Consider the following 24,756-nt stretch of genomic DNA (forward strand, 5'->3'; position numbering starts at 1 on the left):
TGTCTCAAAAATATCTAGGCTAACACAACATATTTGATGTTAAGCTGTTCCTCCACATCTAGTCTTCTTGAACTTCAGCATAGCCCTGCCTCAAGCTGTACTGAAACAGTGTTCTGCCTCATGGATTTTTGTTTGGTTGGCGTTTTTTTGCATAATCATTGACAGCTACAGCTGTTTTCTTAACTCTGCACAGCAGTTTCTGTATCAAAAAAAGTTATTTGTTGGTAACTACTACTGAACATTTGCCCATAAAGACCATGACTTGGAGATCACTGGAATCAATGAAAGATTTTCCCCTGACTTACACAAGCCTTGAAACTACACAAAAGGAAAAAGTTACTTAGCTATGTTCCTCATTTCCATAGAAACAGGAGATTATAAATATCCTCTTTGGCGAGGCTTTTAATTAGAGGCAAATCTTGCTCGAAAAACACTGCTGCAGAAGGCCTGGGAAGCCTGTTTTCCCATCTCCATTTTCAGTCCATAGGGGTGGCTGACACGTTTACAACATTTTGTAGCAATGAACTGTCTGGCATGGTTCAGTTCAAAAGCATTTTAACATAAAATGTAACAATTTCAGATAGTGCTTTAAATTGCTTAAGTACTATAAACAGCCACTAAGAACCTTTGTCAGTATTGCTTACGCATTCTTGCCAAATTGCATGTTTTTAGTGTGATGCAGAAGATCAAACTAAATGGATGGAAACTGCTTCAGAATTCATACAAGCCAATAGCTCTTACTTCGGTTACAGTATATGAAATAGGATCAGGATGAAATTTTGATTCTCCTATCTATCCTTCTTGAATAAAAGAACACAAACTGCGTCACTTTGCAATAATACAGTAGTTGTCATTTACGAGTGCTCACTGGCATTTGACAAATAAGATTAAATTCACATGTACTTTCCAATTAATTATTTTGCTAATATAATGAGCCTATTTCATATTCTTCTTTCTTTTAAACAGGGACTTCCCAACAATAAGACTTAGATATTATCATTTATCCTAAAGCTATTCACAGCATTATGCTATAGGACAATTTTCAAGTAACTGTAAATTTTTATGAGCATTCTGCTTGTGAATCTTAAAAAAAAAGTGCAATTATCCTCAGTTTAATAGCTAACATCAAAAAATATCCCAAATTAAACTCGATTTCTATTTACTTCTGGCTTTAGCCCTTGAAAATATGAAAGAAATATTTGTGATTGTTTCAATAAAAAGACAGTATTCAACTGGATAAATAATTATATGTACTAAATATATTGGTACGCAAGTGTGTAAAAAAAGTCTTACAGTGAAAGAAAGAGCTATTTTTAAAGTTCAGGCTTGGCATGTTAAAGCAGCCCAGCCGAAATTCTTCAGTAGGTCTTTAAAAAGTTGATATGAATGTATACAAAAAGGAATACAAATACATGGCAATACCCGAAAGCGTTGCCTTGAGGTGTAAGAGAGAAACTGGAGACATTCAGTTGCAACACCTTTGGAAGAACACCATTAGCTTTGCCATCTGGCAAAGTGGGTACACGTGAGGTTTGAGCACAGTACTCACTTCAAAGCAACAACGATCTGGATTCTGCTTTGGTATAAAATAAGAGGGCAAGCATCGAGCAAAGTTCACCTTTTGCAAACTTAAATCATACTGCACTGGCCTTACCTTTGGTTATTTTTTGGGAGGGTTGGGGAGCACATGCACACATTTGGGCACTCATCTCCTCCTTGGCAATACCCTCACGTCACTTTGGCACTAAACACAGTCACCCGCTTTAAAAATGTCATTTACCCCACCGGTGCCAGAAGTGGCTGATGCACAGTGGTGTCAGAGAGAGTGACAGGTTTCTTTGGAAGGGGGACGGAGGGGATGCTGGCGTGGGCCGGGTGTAACCGCTGCCGGCACACAGCCTTCGGCTCTGGGCCACCACCTGGGCGGCTGTTCTCCACCCGGCCTACAGTCCCAACGCCACAGTAAAATAAGGACATACCTGAGGGGGTGGCAGTGAGGGTACCTACTTCACAGGAAAATCTGGTTGGTCCCTCAGAATAAGGAGCGTATTCGTTCGGTTTTTGCATAACCTGTTCAGCCCCACGGGCTCTCAAACGCCCCGCCAAAGTCCGGGCATTTTCCCAACACAGAAGAATAAGGGGCAGCCCAACAGGGAGCTTTTACAGCCCTCCCAGATGCTCACAAGGCCTCTAGGCATTTCGGCGGGATCCCTGGGGATCCCGATCTCAAGTATTTAACCTGGCGAAAGGCACAGCCGTCGCCGCTCCGGATCATCATTCAGGATCGCATTTTTACGGTGGAAGCCAAAAGCCGGGGGAGCCGGCCGGCCGGCCTGCCTCTAGCCCGGGCAGCCCCACAGGCACCTTCCCGCCGGGGCCGGCACCGCGCCCCCGCGGCAGCCCCAGGGCGGGCTGAGGCGTGAGGAGGCAACGCAAACGCGGGGAGGGGAGCAGGGCGAGGGGACGCGGCCCGAGTGCCGGCCGGGGGATCCCGGCGCTAGCGGGAACCCCGCTCGGCGGGCGGGAAGGACGTGAAAGGGAAGGAGAGGGCTGGCGACGGCCTCGGGGCGGGGGCCGGGCAGCGGGAACCGCGCGGTGCCTGGGGGGGGTCAAACACAAAGCGCCGCGGGGGAGCCGCGCTGAGGGGCGGGCGGGAAGGATCGGCGGGGAGGCGGGGGGGGGGGGGGGGGGGGGGAGGAAATGCGAGCGGCCGGGGCGGGCCGGACCGGGGCGGGAGACGCTTTGCTTTTACCACAACGCCGCGGCCTCCGCCGCTCCGTGCCTCCGCGCTGCCTCCGCCTTGCCCGGCCATCTTCCTCCGCGCCCGCCCGAGGGGCTGCGCGGGGCGGGGCCGGGCCGCGCCCGCCGCGCTGCGCCCGCCGCTGCTCCCCGGGGGAGGGAGGCCGGCGGGCTGCGGGACGCCCGGGGGGGCTTGGCCCGGGGCGGGGGGGCTGCACCCCTGTGTTTGGGTCTGGTCCCCCACCTCCCTAGGGAAGAGGGCCTGCGGTGTGGCCGCCGGCGGCCGGGGCTGGCCAGACAGGCGCTCCTCAGCTTGGCTTACGCCGTGACAAGGCTTAATGGCCTCTCAGGAGAGGAGATAGGCGCTGTAATGCATAAGCCAAACTGTGTGTAAAGCCACGGGGCAGGTGTTCAGGAAGCGGTGCGTGGGGTACGGTAGTGTCTGCAGGGTTGTCGGCCGCCTCTGGAGCAGGGTCCGAGGTTGGAGGCAGCTCCAGGCGCGGGGTCGGCCCGGGGAAGCCGGTGCCAGAGAGAGACCGGCAGGATGGTGGAAAGGTTTGGGCAGAGCTGGGCAAGAGGCCTGGGCTGAAGAAATTAGCGGGTAAGATTAAGCTGGTGTGGTCTGAATTGACATTTTAACCGGTTTTTGCTTATACTCTAGGAAGAAAAAAGGATGCCAGAAAGCAAACTTCCAATAGTTCATTAATCTCGCTTTCCATCCTTGCTGACTTCTGGACTGGTGCTTCTTCATCCCCACCACTCTGTATGCTGGAGCAAGCTATGTCTTCCACATGCCTTCAGCCCACCGCTGTGCTGTTCATGCTCCAGTAGAGGGAAAACAGATCAGGAGCCACACAGCCTTCTGCCATCCCCCTTCCAGTTCTGTTAAAATTATGATTAATATTTTGCTTTCACAGCCTCACAGAGGAGAAGGAGCCTGTTTCTTCTCTTGGGTTGCTCTGATCATTGTCTACATTTCCATATAAGATGTTCAAATTTGGACTTGCTCTGTCCTTTTTGTATCCTATCTCTTGGGAAAAATGCTAACAGCCTCTCAGCTTACTGTGGGTAAAAGTACAGCTTTTCACTTTCTTAAAAGTGAAAGTTAGTTATGATTTCTGGTATTTATCTGTTAAATATACAACTGGTAGAATTCTGCCATTCCTATGTTAGAAATTATTAAAGGGGGGAAAAAAGTTGCTCTTAGGGGAGACGTGGGTATAATGAAAGATGCTTAGTGATACTAAGGGGCTCTTACCAACCAAGTAGAAAGACATTTCAACGTGGTACACTGCTTTTCTAGATTGTAGCCATTGAGCCTTGTAGGTCACCAGTCATAACAGATGAATCCAGAGAACACTATGGGTATGTCTAGACTAGGAGTTTGGTGTCCAACATGGGCTGGTTTTTAGGTGCATCCTTTTAGTGCACTTACACTAGAACTGGTAGGATAATTAATATCTTAGGAATATGGTGTTAAGACGGCTTCTGTAAATGAATCACCAATTAAAGTCTGGATAGGTACTAAAGCAATTGAAAACTATCTTGTGATGACCTCTGTTTCTTACATCAAGCCAGATCTGTTTGCTTTTTGGTGGGTTAAGAACTATTGCTACAATTGACAACATGCCTGAAAGAACAGAGGACCAGGTTTACAAAGTGACAGAGGCCAACTCCAGAATATGTCTGCCTCGGAAGTGATGCCTGTACATGAAGACCAAGGTATGCCAGGGAAAAATAGTTCCTGTTCACAGGGCTTTAAAATAAACTTAATAAAAAGTAGTGAATTTCATAAACAGCATATACAGATTTGTACAAACCTACCTAAAGTAAATAAAAATACTTTTGTAAAACATGCAGATTTTCATAATGGGCAAAATCCCTAAATACTTTTGCATTTCAATTGCATGTCAACATTTCTTACGACTCTTGAGAAAGTAAGTCTAATGTTTCTAAATTTTGGAATTAAATGCTTCTGATTTGTACCCACAAACACTTTTCAAGGTTTGAAGATTCTTCTTGCCTAGAGGTGGGCAAAAACCCCTTCTAAAGCCCACATTCACCCTAAAGTTAACGTGATCTGATCCAGTTGCCACCATGTTACAGATAAAGCTGCTGTTGCATAAACATCGCAGAACTGGGTTCCATAGTGCTGATTTTGGATTTCTGCTAGAATCTCAGATTAATTTTCCCACTGCTGTATGAGTGCTGGTTCCTTCTACCTTTTGGACTCATTGGGGTACTATTACAGTTTTCTCTCTTTTTTAACCACATTCTTTACCAGATTGATGCAATATAGGAAATCTTTCTAACTACACCACAGACAGAAGCTTAAAGATTTGGAAAAGATTAATGTGAACAAGATACTAAAAAATAAATTCCTCTGGCATTGTGCTGAAAAACTTAAGCAGGAAATGTTTGTTCTTCCCGTCAAGGTTGGACGACTGCGTTTTGTCAAGTCTTCCTTTTGGTATTCTTCTCTTCCAACAATTTTATAGGGCTCACTTAAGAAGTGTAATGAAGTGTTATGTCTCACTAATAACAATAAATAAGAATATGGAAATGAAAAACTAGATAAATTTAGCTGGGTACAGTTTGGAGGGTAGTGCTGCTAGGTGGCTATGAAGCTGCTAAGGATTTTGCTGTGGAGTTACACGCACTTACTGAATGTTTACATTGTTTTTTACAGTATGAACTGGTATAGAATGAATGAATTTAGAGTAGATTTTCAAAATCTTTTTAAATTAGGGCCAAGATATGATTATTTAAAACATGGTATCAGGGTCTTAACTGTGAAAAAGACTGTAAGCATTCTGAAAAACTTTCCTATTATCTTTGTTTAGCTGTTTGTTTATAAACTAAAGAGAGGAAGAAAAGAATAAACACTTAGATATACAAGCATGGGAAATGATGAAAGGGGGAAAGAACAAAGAAAATAAGGTAGATCATACTTAGAAGTAGATCTGGGTAGGTCTGGACACATAGCCAAAAGACATAAATGAGCAGATGGAAGAAGCGACACATAGAGAAAGAAAGCAGAGTTAGGAGTTCTATGCAAATCCCTGGTGAATGTATTTATATCTTGGGCCTTTACAGAACAAACTTTATAATTTCAGTTACACATCTTTTCCTCTCTTACCCTGTTACTGATAAAAGCAGGACATGTAGCATCCACCCCTTCACAACTCTAATGTAAAGAAATATTGAAAATAGAAGGTTAGGGGCAGGGGTATATCAAGAAAGCAGTCCAAGACAAACATTATATGGAGTTATCTGTTAGCCTTTGCAATTCCATTGTGTATTCTCTTCCCAAGAAGCTATAACAAACATTTGACAACTCAGTTTAATATGTAAACACCAAAAATAGACAAGAAAAGCGTGAAAATCCAGAATATTTCAAGAGGTATGGCTTACCTAGGTATAAGCTTTCCAATTAGGGGATGAAGTAAGAGCTCTTATTCTGGTTCTGCCTGTTGCTGCAGCTGTTATGTGAGCAGCAGAACTGTAAACAGTCTTATCAGGCATAAACCTGCATTTCTCAGTGGTTACAAGGTTAAGTGAACGCCCACAGTTGTTGCAGAGAAAGACATTTTGGGCTAAAATGGTCACTGAAGAGAATATTAAAAACAAAAATCTAGCAGATACAGTACTTCAGGGCATGTTGAAAGTAATTCTAAATTTCATAGCCAACTTTAACATATTCCAGAATTTTGAGTTCTTTCGCGTTACCTGAGGCAGTTACCCAGTCCATAGGGTGGCTGCTGAAGACCCCCAGAACATATTTACCAGACAGTGTTAACAGGCATCTGGGAGAACATGAAGCAGTTTTCAAACCATTTCCCGGCATTCAAGACCCTAGAGGACCATAGGAAAAGCTGTCCAATTTGGCAGGTACGATGTACCGTGTCATAGGTGCCATACTTCCCCTTTGTGACTGCTGTACTACAGCAGGTGGTGGAGCCGCACTGCAAGCTGGAGTCCAGCCTCTGCCCACTTTCAATTTCAGCAGAATTAGCACCTTGGGGAATTGGAAAGTTCAACTTTAAAGCAACTGCACTACCTCAGATCCACAAAGGAAACTCAGAGCAATTAGCTGTCATAGTTAACCCGTACTGAGTCTATGAGGCTGACTAAGGCCTTGAAAATTAACTGTGATAATTTCGATAGCAAGAAAATGGCTAAAAGCTGCCATTCAAGACGTTAGTCTGGTTTTCAATTCTTTATAATCTTTAAATCAGTGTTAGGCACTGCTTGACAGAATTCTGGACTTTGACTTATTTGGTCCATGATAAACATCTTTAATACAAAACTACCTTTTTGTTTGTTATTAATCTCACTGTGCCAGACTAGAGCAGCGAGAGCTTCACTTTCCAATTTCCTGGCTCCTGAAGATACTCTTCCTGCTTTTCAGGCTCATGTTATTAATATAGAGTTCTTTATAGCTGAAATAAATGCAAACAAAAATTTCCTTTTGTCCTTTTATACTAGAATAAGCTTTATTTCCCTTATAATATTATGCAAATATTTCCCCTAACCAGTTATAGGCAAGTATTGACGTTTGAATTATAAAGCACTATTTTCAAGAACTGCTGCTCACATCATATCCTATGACAAATTCATCACACACGGCCATGAAAACTAGCCAGGGAATTGTAAATATACAGTGGGTCACACCCATTGTAATGAATTTAACTGTTAAGAGTTTGACTTTGAAAGAATTTTTTCACTTGGCTTCATCTGTCTTTTTGCCTTTCTATTTTAATGAACTACAGCAAATTTGGGAAAATCTGCAAAACAAAAGCATTCCGAGTGTTTTAAACGAGTAAACGAATAACAGTTTAAGGACTTTTTCTTTTTTTTCCAGAATAGCTCAGTCCGTCTTTGATGTAATTCTGTATACTTCACAGCTTGCCTAGAATAAACAGTGCAGTAACAAAAGTGGATTGAAAAGCTGAACCTGGTCCAGCAAGTTCTCCTGTAGCGTAGGCTAAACGTTTGTGGCTGGCCAACCCCACAGCTCTCTTGCTGCACAGAATGACCCGCGCCCTGAGGGCCCTGGAATGCTGGATTTAGACCATTTGCTAATTTTATGGTTTGTGTAAAAAACAGACCATTCTCTTGAGCAAACAGCAAAACATGGTTGTTTCCTCACTGTGCAATGCTTGGGGTCACATGGTGAACAGTACTGATTTTTTTTCCTCCGAAGAGAGAACTATTAGATCGCTTCCTCAGCTTTAATTCAGCCTTCAAAGCAATATGGGAACAGTTGTAGAGGAATGCGTCTACCTTTACAGCAGCTCTGGGAATTAGAGAATTGAGTCACCTGAATTTCCCATATGGGGCCTGTCCTGCTTTGTCACCTAACAAGAGTAAATGAAACATTAAGTTCATTAATTTTGAGTGACCAGTTTGGAACAATGGCTTTCAAACTATTATATAGTGCTGTCTGGGTTCAAAGCATAGCTTCCAACTTCAGGCACACATCTCCCGAATTTAAAACATATGTGCTCACATTGCAGAAGTCAGGAACCCCCAAAATGAGAAATGCAGTATTAATGGGTACCAGTGAAAAAGCCAGGTATAAGTCATTTACCATTGCATTTCAAAAACATTCTATGACAAAGACATGAATAAATCATACTGCTCCAGGGAATAAGTTAAGTGCTTTAAATCTCATTTCTCTTCCTTCAACTCCTACTTTCCAGTTGCTGAAACAAATGACATGAGGGTTTCTTGGAACACAGGTCCTTTTAGTAAACAACTTGAATCCGTTCCCTTTATTGCAGCGTCTTAATTCATCCCCAGATGATCATATTTATTATTATTATAAGCACGTAGGAGTTCTACTTACAGACAAAAATTTTATTGTGTCAGACACTAAGCAAAGAGAAAATCTAGAAAGATCTACATGACAGATTACTTACAATCTAAGCCTAAACCAAGAAACAACTGGCTACAGTGCCAGGGGAGTTCAAGGAAACTGCACAGGTCAGTGAGATAAGCCCTAATCTCAGCTCACCAGCAGCTTAGTTGTTGTTAAATTTTTGGTGGGCACCATTGCGAAGAACATTTGAGGAAGGATTTGAGGACAAAGTGATTCCAGTGTTTGCATGTTTGTGTGAATTTCTCCATGCTGTGGAGTTAATGTGGAGGCAGGCATGGAAAAACAAATTAACAGAGGATAGAACTGTGACTGAATAGAAGTTCATCCTCATAGAAGCATCAACAAGACCAGCTGACATGAGTGTAGTCTACTGTTTGGCTATGCCTGCTCATCTAAAACTATTTGTTGGAGGTACAGTCTAGGAAAAAAAAATTAAGTATGTTTTTTTATAACTTGATGAAATGGCAGGCACATTTATCTCAGCACCGTTTAAACAGTAAAGAAAAAAACACAAACAAGAAACTCATCTCACCTTGGATTCCTACCATAATGCCACTGCTTAGCCTGGAGGATGAAAACCCCTGAATTTACTCACATTTTGTTTACATAACATTGCATAACAAAAAGGAGCTGGAGGAAGATCAAGGTGGAATGAAAAAAAAAATAAAATAATTACGATCTAGGCATTCAGCAGTGAAGTACACATCACTCCCTCGGATATCTGCTCATGGGGAGAAATGGCCAGTCCTCCTTAGCTTCGGCAGGCTCAATCCGCCTCTCGTTACTGGGGTGGGTGATCCCCACCAGCTGCAGCAGCTCAGCAGCTGGCTTCCCTGGCTATGGGAAATGTCAGGCAACCTTAATAACACGTTTTGCCACCTGTCGCTCCTGTAATTATATTATTAATATTATAGGCATAATAAAGCTGAGGATGAAAGCATTGATTAGAACTAGCATTTATATAGGACTCCCACTGATCTGCATATATTTGTTTCCTTATCTGAAAGATGTCTGCTTTCATTAGGGTGGAAATGTTCAGATATATTGTTTTCCCTGAAATATACGCCAGTAAAAGGGCTAGATTTTAGCTTTGTGGTGCCAGTTTTTCACAAAAATAGACAAAGGGCCAGAACGTGCCCTCCTACAATAAAATCCACATATGGAGACTAAGGAAAATTAAATCGGTGAGGAATTTCTCCCGTATTATTTCTCCCACAGAATCTTGCCCTCACTGTTTCATGAGGGGAATGGGGTTACCCCTCTGCAAGGAAGATTTTGAGGAACCGTCCCAGACTCAGTCCCCAGGAATGCACACAGAGCCCAAGAAACCACTATGCCTTGCGACCAGCCACATGGAGCCCATATGATCCTGTCAGACCTGATGCTTGCTCGAGGCAGCTCTATCGGAGCCATACAATCAGGAACTCCCTGTGTTTGTGATGATGCCACATCTGATCCCTTCCTTCCTGGATATAAATAGTTTCATTCTGAAGAACAGCCAGTGAGATATTTATCATAATTTCATGTTGCTATTTTTAAAATATAGATACACAGTTTTGTCATGTGCAACTTCCAACAGGAAATAGTTTCAGTTTGTGGCAACATAACTCTTACTGACCAGTAGAGCATTCGTACCCCATTTCACATGTGTTTTGTGATGGTTATCCAATTAATACGCACCATTTAAAAATGCCTGGTTGATAAAATAATTATGAAGTACTAGAAGCATTTTGATGATTTTCTTATTATTTCATTGATTATCAGTAATAGACCAGCAAATATAGATAACACTTCAACTGCTAATGCTACTTTTTAGCCTGTGGACAGACTTGCTTCTCTTAATATCTAATATCTTTTACGAAGGACAATTCCATCAGAACAATTGAGTTTACTCACCTTTTTCCTTTGTTATACTGATGTTATAGTTGATTCATGAACACAACACCTTCAGTTATTGGCATTTCTTGAACATATAAATACAGAGTTATTCTTACATTCTTTGGATTCTGCAAATTTATTTTGTCAAACTTCCCAGAGAGAGTTAAAGGGTAAGACTTTTATCCATCTGAGTGTATTTTCAATGGTTTTCGTTATAATATATTTTTTCCATAATCAGAAGTGTTGGTAGGTTGCATGGAATACACATCAAAATAGAGGGAAGGAGTTATAACCTATCCCATAGGGTGACGGAAGCTATTCCCATGTATCAAGAGGGGAGCATCCTCTGCTGATGTCAGATACTATGACATCACAACAGCTGCTGGTGGTCATGATTGATACTATACAGAAAAAGCTGTGTTCTGAAGCAAAAGTTAAGTGGTAGGAAAGAAAACCCATTTTTCTTTTTATGCAAATACCTGCAGTATAACGTGCAGATATAATTTCTGCCTAGGTCTAGACTCACATGCTAGTATATTGCTTTCATTCTAACATTACGCGCATAATAGCAATTGAAACACATTTTTCTACTTTAGTTGTAGATTTACTGTGGTGTTACAGAATTATTTATACATAAACGCAGCAAGCTACATGTGGTATCTGAATTGCGTGAAGTCTATATTATTATGGGCTTCCACTATAAAAACTGGTTTTGGTAACAAAAAAAGAGCAGACAAAATGTTATGCAGAAGCCAAGCTGTTTAGAAATACAATCGCTCCAGCTTTTAAGTAAAGCGCAACAGCTCTTTAATAACTAGTCCAGAAGCCATCCCACCCTGAAGTTATATTTACCAAGCAGTCTTCGGCTGCCAGTTATTTCCCTTTGTTTTGGCTGTGCAAGGAAAGAAGTACTCCAAACATATGAAATAGTATTTTTCGTGCTTTTTGTATGACGTTTATAGAAATCTTAGTAGTTAATAAAAATTACACAGAGTAACAGATTAATGCATGGTTTTAAACTCAAAGTTTAATTAAGAATTTAATTTCAAAATGTTTTGTGAATTATACAGATGAGAGCTATATGTGACAACTTCTCTAAGAAGCTACATACTTATATTAATTGAATATTTCCTTCTGAATAGTTGGTGGTGTCAATTTTTTCTGTGAATTTAGGGGGGCGGTTCTTGGAGATGTGGGGATAGAAAAAGAGAAAAGGAGGGGAGAGGCAATATCTGAAAAATGGTCCTTACTCATTTGCAATGTAGATAACTTTGTGCTTCTCGATTACTTCTATGTCATGCTCCAGTTGTTTCATCTGCAATTCCAGATTTTCTTTGTATAACTTCTTGGGTATGGTGTCTATTTCTACCGAAAGACGCTGAAAGTCACGATACACTTCCTCCCAGTTCTTTTTCAGCCCCTAGTGCCATTACATGAAAAGGAGATATATTAGAAAAACTTACTTCATTTAAGAATAATACGCACATAAACTACGTAAGGCTTTCTGTTAATATTGCATTTGATAAGTGTCACTGCAATGTTAAAATAATAGTTAAGTATATGGATAATGTTTAAACATCTTATAGGACTAAATTAATTAAATGCTTAAAAGTTAACAGAAATAATTTTGGCTCATCCTGATGCAATATAAGGAATGGTCTTTAAAAAACTCGGTGCCTTGGAAAGAAAAAACTACCGTCTTTAAGAGGCAACAAAACAGTAATTAAACTAAACAAAGAAGGATGAGCTACAAAAATGCTAAACTGAAAAGACTATGTCCATGTAACTAACAGTCATCTTCGTGGCCTACCAGGAACTTGAGGAAGCCTGTGCACGTCATTTTCAGTCCTCAGTATCTTCAAGAAAAACTGCACAAGGTAAATAGAGTGACTCTTCCTTATTCTGTATAAAAGACTTTCTATGCTTTCAGTGATCTACAAGTAGGCAGCTTTCACCTCCGTTGTATCTAATTCTAGTATGCTCACTAAGGAACTACTAGGATTCATAAAAGCTGCCTCAAAACTCCTATCACACAAATGCCCTTATTTTCTCCAAAATGCAACAGGAAATACCTTACAAACTGAACTACAGAAACCACTTCCCCATAAACAACCTGGCTACCACAGATATCACCACGTCACCCACGGTGGTGTTACCTACCTTAAGTACAATACTTGGAACTCCAGCCAAAATTCAATGGCAGTCTCAGATCATCTCACCACCAGCTTCATTTTCGGTACCTGAGACTTTGCTTAGACCATGAACACAAAACTAACCCCACAATATTTTAACTACTTGAACTACCTGGAAGAAAATCCAAATAATTGCATTCCCTTCCAAATCTACATTTACAGTAAAATCTATAGGCAACTTATTTACCAGCTGGTTTAAAAAACATAGCTGTCACTGACCCTATCAACAGTAATTTCAGTAACTGCCTCCTCTCTTGAATGCTGCTATGCAAAGAATTACCTTCCTAGATATAGTGAACCATATTTTCATATTATAAAAGCCCAAGACTAGACCCCTGCTTCCAAAAACTCCATGCAATTATCTGAAACATACTCATAAACCTGTTAATTCAACTTTAGAGACAAACTTTTATCCACGGATATGCTAAATGGAACCACATTATGGTAGAAAAATTCTTTACAATTACTCACAAATCTTCACAATTACTGCAACAATTGCTCTTACTATCCTCAAGAGGATAATCAACATCTACACATCCCATACATGCATATACGAGGATTTAGTAGAATTTATTCAGTGCACCAAATGTCCTCATGAAGATTATACGGGTGAATGCAATAATCACACCTACTGCAAGGAACTCATACTGCAATCAGTAAATAATACAATATGGCTATCAGTGAGGAAACACTTTTCCAAAATGATTTTGGCTCTCAGTTCTGTTTTCTTAGGGGAGATCACAAAGTATCTTAAAAAGTGAAGAACTGAAGTTACTCTCTTGGCAACTAATTTTTTCAGTTCTCCTTCATGACTAAAACTGGATTCAGCTGACACACTGATTCTATGGCACATTGTGATTTCCAGCCTCATGTCCTTCTTCTCCACTGTTGTTAAGCGCCTTTTCTCCCAGGCTGACATACTTTTTAATGCGAATTAATATTTTACTGATTCAAAGCAGCGTATTTATTGCATAGCAATTTGTGCTTTTTGCATATTCCTACTAAGCAACTAATTGTTGTCCATGAAGGCTATTCCAACAATCTTCATATACAAATATCTACATGAATTTAAAAACCCTACCTCAACATGTGAAACCAAGAGCAACAAGCCTATTTATTTACTGTTTTGTAATGCTATTTTTCTTTGCAATCCAAGGCCGTAAAGTACTTAAATAAAGCTCCTAGTCTAGTAGCCATCAGGTATAGTTATATAGTCATGAAAATACATACAGTAGTTCCAAAACACTTATAGAAGAGTCATTCATAGCTTTTTAAAAATAGTTCTTCTTTGTGTACATTAGTAAAAAATGGTTTGGAAATCACTGAAAACAGCGAGGTTTTAAAACAGATTAGATCATGCACTCATCACAATTTACTCTATCCCTACAGAGCGGAGAGATCAAAAGCAGATCATGACTCCCTACGTAAAAATCTCCCTCACAGCAATGTAACATGCTGACCCCTTTTGTTATGGGCCAGATCACAAACTGAGTGAGTATCTAACTCTATATAAGGAATTCTAATAGATGCTGGATCAGTGAGAAATATGTGCTGCATTTATCAACATACTCTTTTATTATTATAAAATCCCAACCAAAGTAAGCATAATGGAGAGAGTTCAAAAAATGTTGGCACAAATTATTTCCCTTTATTTTTGTAAGCACATGAGGCTTGATTTTGTTCTCAGACATCTATTGCTAGATATTCTTTCAAATCAGTTAGTGTGCATGTTTTCCCTAGCAATGTCAATTATTTTAAAAGACAGGAATTCCCATATGTCTACAGCTGAGCACTGGGTAGAAGCCATATACCCTGGGGACACTAATTCCTCCTGACAATACAACTGAATAAGTAAATTGGCCCATGAAAGAGCAAACTTTTTTGAAAAATTTCAAAGAAAATATTGAGTTAATAAAAGTAACCTAAAAACTTTTAATTAAAAAATGTCAGTGCGCTCTTGTATTTTAAAAATCTAGAACATAATTTTAATCAAACTAAATGCAGAATTGTGAGCAGCTGAAGTCACATGCCTTTTTGCACATATATTTTTGCTGCATAGTTAACTTGCTGGACCATTGGCTTGTCCCATGCCTTTCCCACCATAAAAATATCTTAATCTTCACCCTTGCTGTTATGTTCTTTATACTGCTGTCAACGCAATACCCTCACCTCTTCCATATTCCTTCCTAGGTTCTACTGCTTGCTGCATAAGCAAGAGACACCATTGTGCTAGCTGTTTTGGATCTTGCTGATTAACCAGTTAATCTTTGCAAGTGAGTTAGACACTGTGTTTTCTCTCTGGATATTCTGCTGGCTTTTTTGTGGGGATTTAGCATCTTGGAGATGTCCATCCATCTGCTAATTTGCTTCAGGTAGCTGCTAAGAGCAAGTTATTAAGGGACAGACTGATATAACAGATATAACAGTAATGTAAGCCTCATTTTCATAGGAAATTTGGCTAAAAGGTCATGAGAAATCCCAATTCAAGTATTGGATATACTTTAAAAATGTCTCTTTTCCGCTCTACTTCTTTTATGATATTATTTATCTTTAGAAAATCTTGTGCAATAAAAACTGTATAACAGATGGGATCCAAAACAGCTTGACAAAATACAATTTTCCCACTCATAGCTCTACAAATACATTGTGATTTAATTCTGTTTTTGCCACATTTTAAAGCATGACCTTATGGTTTAGTCAGTGAGGTCACAATGTGAAGATAGAAACTGCCAATAAAATTGGCAACGTTATGCATCAGGAAAAAAAAAAACCCAACAATTTGTATTTTTCCATGATTAGAGAGTCAGAACTGTCACTAAATCCATATAGGTGATTTTCTGCATTCCTTTGAAGTTTCACTGAAATTCCAAGTCATTAAGGGGGATAGGAATCTAACAGAATTTAAGTACTTGTAAAACTGGACTAAAACTGTAGCTACATCAGCTCCCTTCAGTTCCGTTTACAATTGTTCTACAGCTCCATCTAGTGAAAAAGTAGAAAAAACTAGTATACTTTTATTATTTATATGGACTTAAAATACTTATTAATCTTTTGTACATGTTACTAATCACACTAAATCAAAATATGCACCTGCAGAAGACTTCTCCTTTCTTCATCAGATAGCCGTTTCATAGCATTTTTCTTGAGATGCTCCACGATACTGGCCTCATATTCTTTCTGTGCTCTCTTCGTGTCTTCATTTCTCTGTGTTATATATTTTGGTATAACACCATAATCCTATAAGGTTAAGGAAGAAGTTTCTTATATGTGCTTTTAAGAAGGAAACAAAGACATACCTGTCATCCATAGTGTATTACATTTGCAAAGACAGTTTGAAAATGGAATTTTGTGCCACCAAAAAATAAAATTTTAAATCACTGTGTTCTTATCAGTAGCAAATGTGATTGTCTTTGTAGCATGAGCAAAACGTATAAACAATTCCCTTCAATTTCTTTTTGCATCCCTGGAAGATAACAGAATCCAGAAACCAAAATGTCTATTTGAAAGGATTGATGGTTGAGTGAGGAGTTTGAAACCTGTTAATGACAACAAGCTATTTTACATTTTTATATGGTATCAGATTCTACATTCTAAAACACATTCCTTAGATACTTTCTTTGAAAGGTCTTCCTGTATCCTGATTATTTCTGAACATTGCATGCCACAGAAGAGAGTGAATAGTGTCAACACATACTCAAAAATTGGACTAGTTAGGAACGATAAACTATCCTATATTGGATGTGGCAGAATCGTGTTTCTGGGACGAAAGATAATTTCTGAATATTCCAGATGTACTTGGAGGAACATATCTTTTTTACTTTATCCTTTGTAAAATGAAGCCTCTCTAGCTCTGCCAGAAAGTACCAGAGCCTTCCTTCTTTCTACCAAATGCTAAATGATTCACAAATCTTTTAGCGTTTGGTAGCACTATGTCTAGCATTGTTTATATATATATTTAGCCATGCAAAGGTACTGCAAGGGCTACAGGTTCAGTTTTTCTCTGTCATGAGTTATGTCATGTCATGTCTCTCTCTGCATAATGCTCTCACATGAATTACCTGTTTAGATAAACCAGACTCCTGATGCATCTTGTTTTCTTGAGTAGTGGAATGGACTGCTCTTGTTGTTGGGGGAGGTTGTCCCTAAAGGCATGCCAGTTCTCTTAAGCTCCTTTGCTTTTCAGAGCTGTCTCCCAGAGGGTCCTATCTACCAGTTCCCTGAATTAGCTGATGTTTGATTTCCTGAAGTACAGGGCCTATACGCTACCACCTGCCTTCCCAAGGAGGAGGGAATCTTGAACTACTTCATGGCCTGTGCAACCAAGACTACTATTAATTATCACACCTCTGACCAGTTCTTTCCCATTTGTAAGTAGCAGAACCAGAAGAACATGACCACTGGTTGGCTCATCCACAATCTGTGTTAAGAAGCTGTTGCTGACATGCTGCAGGAATCTTTTTGGATTGCTTTCATCCCATTGTGTTGTCAAACATGCTTTTGACACTTACTGGCCTTTCCTCTGATCCTGACCCACAATCTCAACCAGCCTGTTGCCAATTGCATATATTTGAATGGCTCCTTTATCCAAAGGGCTACCCCTTCTCTTCTTCCCTGCCTGTCTTTCCTAAAGAGTAAGGATACATACATCACAGAACTCCATTTGTCTCCGCATGTGGGTTCCCAATGCAACATAAATGCTATTGCTTTAGGAGCATCATTATGCCAATTTTTTGCTGACAGCATAAGCAAATGAACACAGAGGAAAGGCAAGGCACAACTCTACTGCCAGTGATTTCTCCTTGATGAATTTCAAAGGTCTACCACTAACAGCAGTGGTATCTAAACATCTCAAAAAGAATCATAAACATTTCATAGGAGAATGCAATAGAGAACCTAAAATAGGTATTGCTACTAGTATTGCCACTATAATTTTATAAAACTTACCTTTTTTTTAATGTATTTTGGAACAAGGCCTGAAGTTTCAAGCAGATACTTATCTCCCTGTCTTCTATCAACGTAAATAGGTTGAGGCTTTTTAGGCAATCCCGTGATAGCAGCAACTGCATTTGTATTTATAAAATTCTTTTTACTCTGAATTCCCATAACTGGGTGATCTGTTCTCCGTGGCACTGATAATGCAGGCAATTTCTTACTATCCTGTTCTTTTTTTCCTGTGAATTGAGCATGTAAACATTCTCAGCAATAACCATGAAGAGTTTTGCAATTTAAGGTTATTACATTTTTCAAAAAGGAAAAATTATATACAGAATTACATAAAAATAGAAACCAACTGTATCTACAATAAAAGAATTGACTGGGAATGTACTATGATGAAAATGATTATGCTTGTTTGGCATAACAGAAGTTTCATAACCTAGGAAATACTATGTTGGTTTAGATGGGTTTGCCTTATAATATGTCACTTACGCAGTGGATTTATGGAGGGACTGCACCCTGCTGGTGAGGTCATTGCCCAGCCTGCATTGGAGTTGCCCTCAATTTCTGCCTCACCTCCCCTTAGGGAAAACCCCTGCTCTTGCTGCTTTCTAACACTCATAAACAACTTCTCACAATCCTTTCTCCAGAGACTATAGAAACTCCTCCTTTTTAGTAAAATCTTTTCTCCAAGGCATCAACAGAAAAATTTTTACACTGAAAGGGTTATTAAGCATTGGAATGGGCTGCCCAGGGAAGCGGTTGAGGCACTGTCCCTGGAGGTATTTAAAAGATGGTTTGACAGAGAGCTTAGTGACATGGTTTAGTGATGGGGTTTTTTTTATCAGAGTTATGTTGATGGTTGGACTAGGTGATCTTAAAGGTCCCTTCCAACCTAGACAATTCTATGATTCTATGATTGTGTGACTTCAGGTGAGTGATGAAAGACAATACATTTTCCACCGTATTTCTCACTAGATATAATTCTAATTCACAATCATTATCAGAGATAATGATTTCATTCAGGTTGCCTGAGTTGGTGTTCTTATTTGGCAGAAATAAGTGTAATGTCACATGTGACAGCTCATTCCTACAACATCTGGTTTCCTGATACTGACCCCACGAACCAGTGCTTTCCTGGGTTTTGCTTTTACAACCTGATAGCTTGCCATAACTTAGCACTGTAGGACACGCAGACTTAAATCTCTATTTCTCTTAGTATGTCCTTTTGGCAACAAGATCTCTGAAGCTTCTCAGTAAGCACTGGCTCACCCTTATCTGCAGTACACTAGTACACACTTGCTGTTTTGGGAGCCCTCATTTCTGGAGCCAGCAACTGAGCTTGGTTAAAATGAATGCCAGAGTCCAGTAAGACATACTTTCCATGCTTTAGGGAAAAAAAAATCAATCTTTCTGTTCTGTCCTTGCAATCTAATTTTTAACTAGTTGGATCAAACCCAGTTTTGAAAGCCGCAAGGATACCACAAACACAATGCCATAATCCCATTTAGACAACTGATAACTGGTTAAATTCCAAGTGATTAAAGTGCCATGCTTTAAAAGAGGTGATTAAGCAGTGTAACTTCTCTGAGGTAGATATGAAATTCCATCCAACAAAGGTACAATAACTTTCTGAGTTAATGATACATTTCCTTCTCAAGATCTGTTAGTATCTATCATGGCAATGAAAGTACTAGTTTGGATCAAAGCTATGATGTGCCATAGATATTTTGAGGCTCTGGTACATTGACTTCAAATGCAAACACCAAAGCACATATTGCTGTTACGAAGCCCTGAATCAACAAATTGAAATACAAATATTGTGAGCTGCTTGTCTGAGAGAAATGAGTCAGAGTGCTGTATCTCAATATATAGCAAATTTGAAATAAGTAGCAGTAATTTTATAATACAAGTACTTAAAAGGGATCTTACGGACCACTCCAAATTATTGATGAATCAATCTTCTTTCCTATGCTCATCTAAAATGCTCGTGTGGTAATTTAACAAGGTCTTGATCTTGGAAGCATTCATGCTCAGATGTCATGCAGCAGTACATGCCAGTATACTGAATGCTGTTCAGATTTCCTAAAAAAGTGAAGGTTTTGTGCAAAAATGACCCAGGATGCCTAAAGAACCTCTGGGACCAAAGCTTACTTTAAAGTTCTAATAATCGATATTGCCTGAGGCATTCAGCCTCCAAAGCCTCCTGGGACAGCTTGTATTTTCAGTGCTAACGCCACTTGTGTGTGTCACGCAAATTTGGGTGCTAGATTCCTACATTCTCTTAGACAGAGAGAATTTTTTCTTTTTTTTTTTGTATACTGTACATTAAGGTCTTCTATTTTTCCAGGCTAAAAACAATTTCAAGCTGAAACTTTAGAAATCAATTAAAAATTCTGACAGCAATGTACTTAGAACTCCAGTCACATCACCCTTGCAGAGCCAGCCATGAGGCTGAACATTAGAACTTTCAGCTCCTTATACCTAGAATTATGGTTTGTGCCCAAAGATAGGATTCATTTTGCAACAAAATATTCCAAATTTCTTCTTTCTGTGACATGCAGCTCTCCAAAAAATTCTGTGCTTTAGACACTGCCAGCCAATTTAATGCTATGGGATTAAGAGCCTGCAATGAGTGCTGAAAAGCTGGATGTTGCTTATAACATCAAGAAAGGCACACATACTTTTCTCATATCTCTTCAAGCATTAAAAACAGTTCACTTTTCATACCCCTATTCATATTATTTACTTTATTATTAATGATCAGTTGCAGAAAATAATGGCATACAAATCTAAACTATATAATTACAAATTGAAATATCAGCAGGGTAGAACATACCATCACACAACTTCAACACCTGAATAGCTGCAGCCAAGAGAGATATAATTTTTCTTTATATTTCAGCTGGTTGTAAATGACAGTAAATGACACTACATAACAGTAAATACGTACTGTATTTTCTGATCACATATATAATCTCTGTGTTGCTTGTTTCAGTATTTTACACAATAAAGTAGAAACATTTTTGTAAAATAGAGAAATAATTTTGGTATAATAGATACTGTAAAAGGAACAATGGAAACTGCCTCAGCATACAAACATGATTTTAATTTTTTTAAAAATTTCATTCTCCATAACTAATTGTTACTTTGAACACTAATATTATCAATTTTAAAATTAAAAAAATACAGAACATTTCATATATATCACATCTACACTTACTTGCTGGTAGCTTGGGTTCCTTTGAATGTTTATGTAGAAATTCTTTTGGTGATGGCACTGCAACTTTTGCTGGTCCCATAGTTTTCCACTGAGCTTTATTTTTCTCTGCTTCACATTTCACGGATGATCTAAATGTGGATATATACCTTAGACAATAAAAAGTAGCCATAAAGAAGTTAAATGTCAAAAAACTGCTAAAAATTCTTCTTCAGAGAATATACATTTTTGCAGTAGTTCGTGCCAAAAGCCTAAGCTACCTTGTTTTGTACTCTCTCCCAAATATACAACCTCCACACTAAGGCTAAGCCCAGCACTGCACTGACAAGTGATTTTTCTGATTCTCTAGTTAGCGTGCTTTTTTCTTCTTCTCTTGTGTCTCCAAGGTCAGTATTTGCGAAATGGTTCCTGTATGCACCGTTCATGTAAACACTGAACACAGACATTTTGAAACTCAACAAACCTAAATTTTGGGAATAAAATGCTTTGAGTATTGCTTGCACAAATTCATTATTTTTATGAGGTTGTGCGTTACACACTTTGGCCTTTGTTTACAACTAACTCCATTTTGAAAAGTTTTTTTTTTAATGTGGCTATTTGTTTTGTTAAAAATGCATCCAAAATATGCAGCTGTTTTTCATCTACAGGAAAATAGTAATCATGAACTTACATTGCTAGGTTTCCCATATTTGAAAGTTTGTAGTATGAGAAAGATGCAAATGCCAGTGTATCTATCTCAGCTGTTTCGGAAGCTGCAGTTGCAGTACACTGTAGGGCTTTACACAGCAATCAAACACATCTAAGGAAAAGCTCAGTTGGCTTCAAAAAAGATGGGATCTGTATTGATTATGAGAACATTCACTGCTTCATTCTATGGGATGAAACACATTTTAGAGGTACGTAAAACCTCATGCTTCACAAAACATGTCAAATATGGTCAAGAGTTGGACAGAATGTCCTTGATTGTCAGTTTATCTTATTACTGTCCACTGTATCACTGTCGTAGTGCTCCTGTTACAGACTATTCTAAGAGATTAGATGAGATAGATGACTGAGATAGCACAGTAAACTGTATATTTCTTATATTCCACAGATCGAAACTATGATCCTGAACTATCGTAAGCAGTGGTGGTTTTGGCACTAACTGAAACAGCCAATGTGAAAATCAGCAAGAGCTCAGGCATAAAAAGCTGTATGTACACGGTATGCACACACTGCTCTTTTGGTGTATTGTTGCATATGGCACTGTAACTTCTGCTTTAATAAAAACTATGCAAACAAGTTCTCCAAAAGAAGCCAAATGCTGATCATTAGCTGATTAGCAGCTTCTTGCCTCTATCTGAAGGACTGAGCTGCCACAGATGTTTTCCTGAGGGAGCAGAACTCCCTGCTCCTGAAGCTAAGGGTACTTCATTGTGCATTTTAAATCTGTCCATCTTTAGAAACATGCCATATTAATTTATGGTAGAAAAAAGTTGATGAACAGTTGTGCTCTTATTTCACAGAAAAAAACGTGTTTATGAAAGAAATATACCATGTTTTCAGGTAAGGAAAAAAAGAATAGAAAATATTAGATATAATGCAATGTATTTTATGGAAATACTGAAATATGAAATAATGTAATGCTGGGCTACTGAGTGGGATTCATAGTAGCAATACTGATAAAAGCTTTTGTATGAGCTGCAAATGTCTGATAATGTATTTATACTTGATCATAACATTAGAATATGTAAAAGGACTTCATTAAATATGTGGAGTTATTTTGTATTCTGGAGATTTGGTCTCCAAAATCAGAAAGAGGGTTATGTACAAAAGATTATATATAATTCCAGAAATACCTCTAATTATAAGGAATGAGGTTTTATTTATTTTTTGCTGTTCATTCATAGCAAACAGCTATAGACATAAGCACAAGCCCCCTAATAAATAATTGATAATTATTGATAAATAATTGTATACCTCACCATTTGCTAGGAGTGGCATTGTAGCCACACAGTAGAGAAAGGCAGTGACTTTGAGTTTGACCTAGTAGTGAATGAGTAGGTATTGAGTTTATTACATGTAGGCATAAGGTAAAAACGTCTTCTGTAGACAGCTATAGGTATTCCTTTGGACAAAGAGATGTGGCAGTTGTATCTTTTCAGTGACTTTTCAGGCCAAGAAAGTGGCTAAATGCTGTCATACACCAATAACATAAGGTTAGAGAGGGTTGCAAGGAAGAAAACATGGTTATGGGGGACTCGAGAATCTTAATCCATTCATTATGTGGCAAGGGGGGAAAAGACAATGCATTTGTAAAAAGACAGTTACTATTCCTTAGGTGTCATCTTGGGACATCGAAGTTGGGGAAAATGAGGATGCTTGCCTTGGTTTCACAAGTAGTACCTGGTCAGTTGAGAATGAAATGTGTATGATTTGATTTGAAAAAAAAAAAGACCCTAGATTTTGTATGCATTAGTAAAAACTGGTGAGATCGTGCTACTAACCAGGTTCAACACTGTTGTTACCAGCTGGATATTTGACACATTGTGAACCAATGGAAGTGGGGTGACAACAGAAGGCAATGAGATCAGACAGGGATTGAGTCAGATTGCATGCAGCCTAAGGAATCCCTTGCCTAAACTCAACCTGATGGCTATGCAGTATCCAAATCCTTGAGTGGAATTAAGATAGGAATCGATTTAGTGTGCTGCGTGCCTTGCCATACCGTCATTTCACTTTCCTTTGTCTACCAAAAGTATCTTTTGTTCACATTAGAAACAAAAAAAAAGGAAGTGTTATCTATTTTTACATGGAAAAGGTTCAGAATTAGGAATCTCACAAGTCTGAACCTTTTTACCTGAAAAGGGATAACTACCTTTTTCTAAGGAGTGTCACTGATATTTCTACTTATTTTAAAGCCATTGAGTTATGACCTATGTTAACTTTTCACTGAAAATGCTAACTGTGTTTTCTTTCATATAAAGTAATAAGGACCTGAAAAAACAACATATGTTTGCATAATTATCAAATAAGAACTTTACAAAAACTCTCAAAGAAATTAATACTAGGGGGGCAAAAGGCAATTTTAATGTTTTTAAGGTAAGGGGCGAGAAACAAAAGAAACAATGTCAGAAGATACACCTGACACGTGGAAAGAATGGAAGCGTGGCACTGAGGAAAACGTGAAAAACCATCGAAGTTTCAACTGCTCACTGAAAAATTCTTATAAATGCGAATAACAAAGATGTCACGTAATTCCTCTGGGTGGAAAGAATGCTTTCTAAGTTCTTTGTGAGTGAACAAGGTGGCACTGAAGATACCAAACTGAATCATCAGCTGAGGGAGCAGGCTGTACACACTCAGTTGTCAGTTAGTGACTCATTAGGAGGAGCAACAACTACGCAAAAAGGGGATTTATTATTTAATACTCGTTACCCATAGATGTATTACCTTGCCAGATCCAGTCACCGTGTCAGCAAGTGGTGCTGTCACACCCACGTACCTGGGAGGTTTGACAGGCCGCTTCTCCTCCAGGGGGGGCAGGTTATGGATGCTCTCCTGGGCGCGCTGCGCCAGCATCCTCCGGCCGAGGGGCCCTGGACGCGGGAAGCCGCCCACCTCGCTGCGGGGCCCTGGACGCGGGAAGCCGCCCACCTCGCTGCGGGGACCTCGCGTTTCTTCCCTCCTGGCCCTCGGCCCGCTCCAGCGAACGGCTCCAGCCGCCCGCCCCCTCAGGCCGCCGCGGGCCGGCACACTGTTGCTCCTGCAGTTACCAGGGAAACCCGTTGCTAGGTAACAGCGCCGTGAGGGGGCGGAGCCTACGCGCTCCCCCCCCCCGGCTAGGGCCAGGGAGAGGCAGCGCAGGCGCAGTAGCTCCACGCAGCGCCCGGAGGCGCGCAGGCGCACTTCGCACAGGGCGGCTTGCC

At 39.6% G+C, this 24,756-nt stretch overlaps 2 protein-coding genes across 2 annotated transcripts in view; both read right to left on the reverse strand.

Annotated features, from left to right (window-relative positions):
* PRTFDC1 (phosphoribosyl transferase domain containing 1) overlaps window positions 1–2,812 on the reverse strand; it is a 46,498-nt gene extending 43,686 nt beyond the window's left edge. Inside the window, exon 1 of the mRNA XM_074157258.1 lies at window positions 2,753–2,812. Within this exon, the coding sequence (XP_074013359.1) occupies window positions 2,753–2,812 (60 nt within the window). The remainder of the gene's footprint in view (window positions 1–2,752) is intronic.
* An 8,699-nt stretch (window positions 2,813–11,511) lies between these two features.
* On the reverse strand, window positions 11,512–24,409 carry ENKUR (enkurin, TRPC channel interacting protein). The gene is made up of 5 exons (XM_074157478.1): window positions 24,333–24,409; window positions 20,852–20,997; window positions 17,638–17,864; window positions 15,784–15,930; window positions 11,512–11,921 (listed from the first exon to the last, which is right to left on the reverse strand). Exons 1-5 carry the CDS (start codon window positions 24,407–24,409, stop codon window positions 11,748–11,750), a joined length of 771 nt encoding a protein of 256 aa, XP_074013579.1. The 3' UTR covers window positions 11,512–11,747.
* Window positions 24,410–24,756: the final 347 nt, after the last annotated feature.

Source organism: Numenius arquata, chromosome 12 (genome assembly GCF_964106895.1).
Source record: "Numenius arquata chromosome 12, bNumArq3.hap1.1, whole genome shotgun sequence".
Classification (NCBI taxonomy): Eukaryota; Metazoa; Chordata; class Aves; order Charadriiformes; family Scolopacidae; genus Numenius; species Numenius arquata.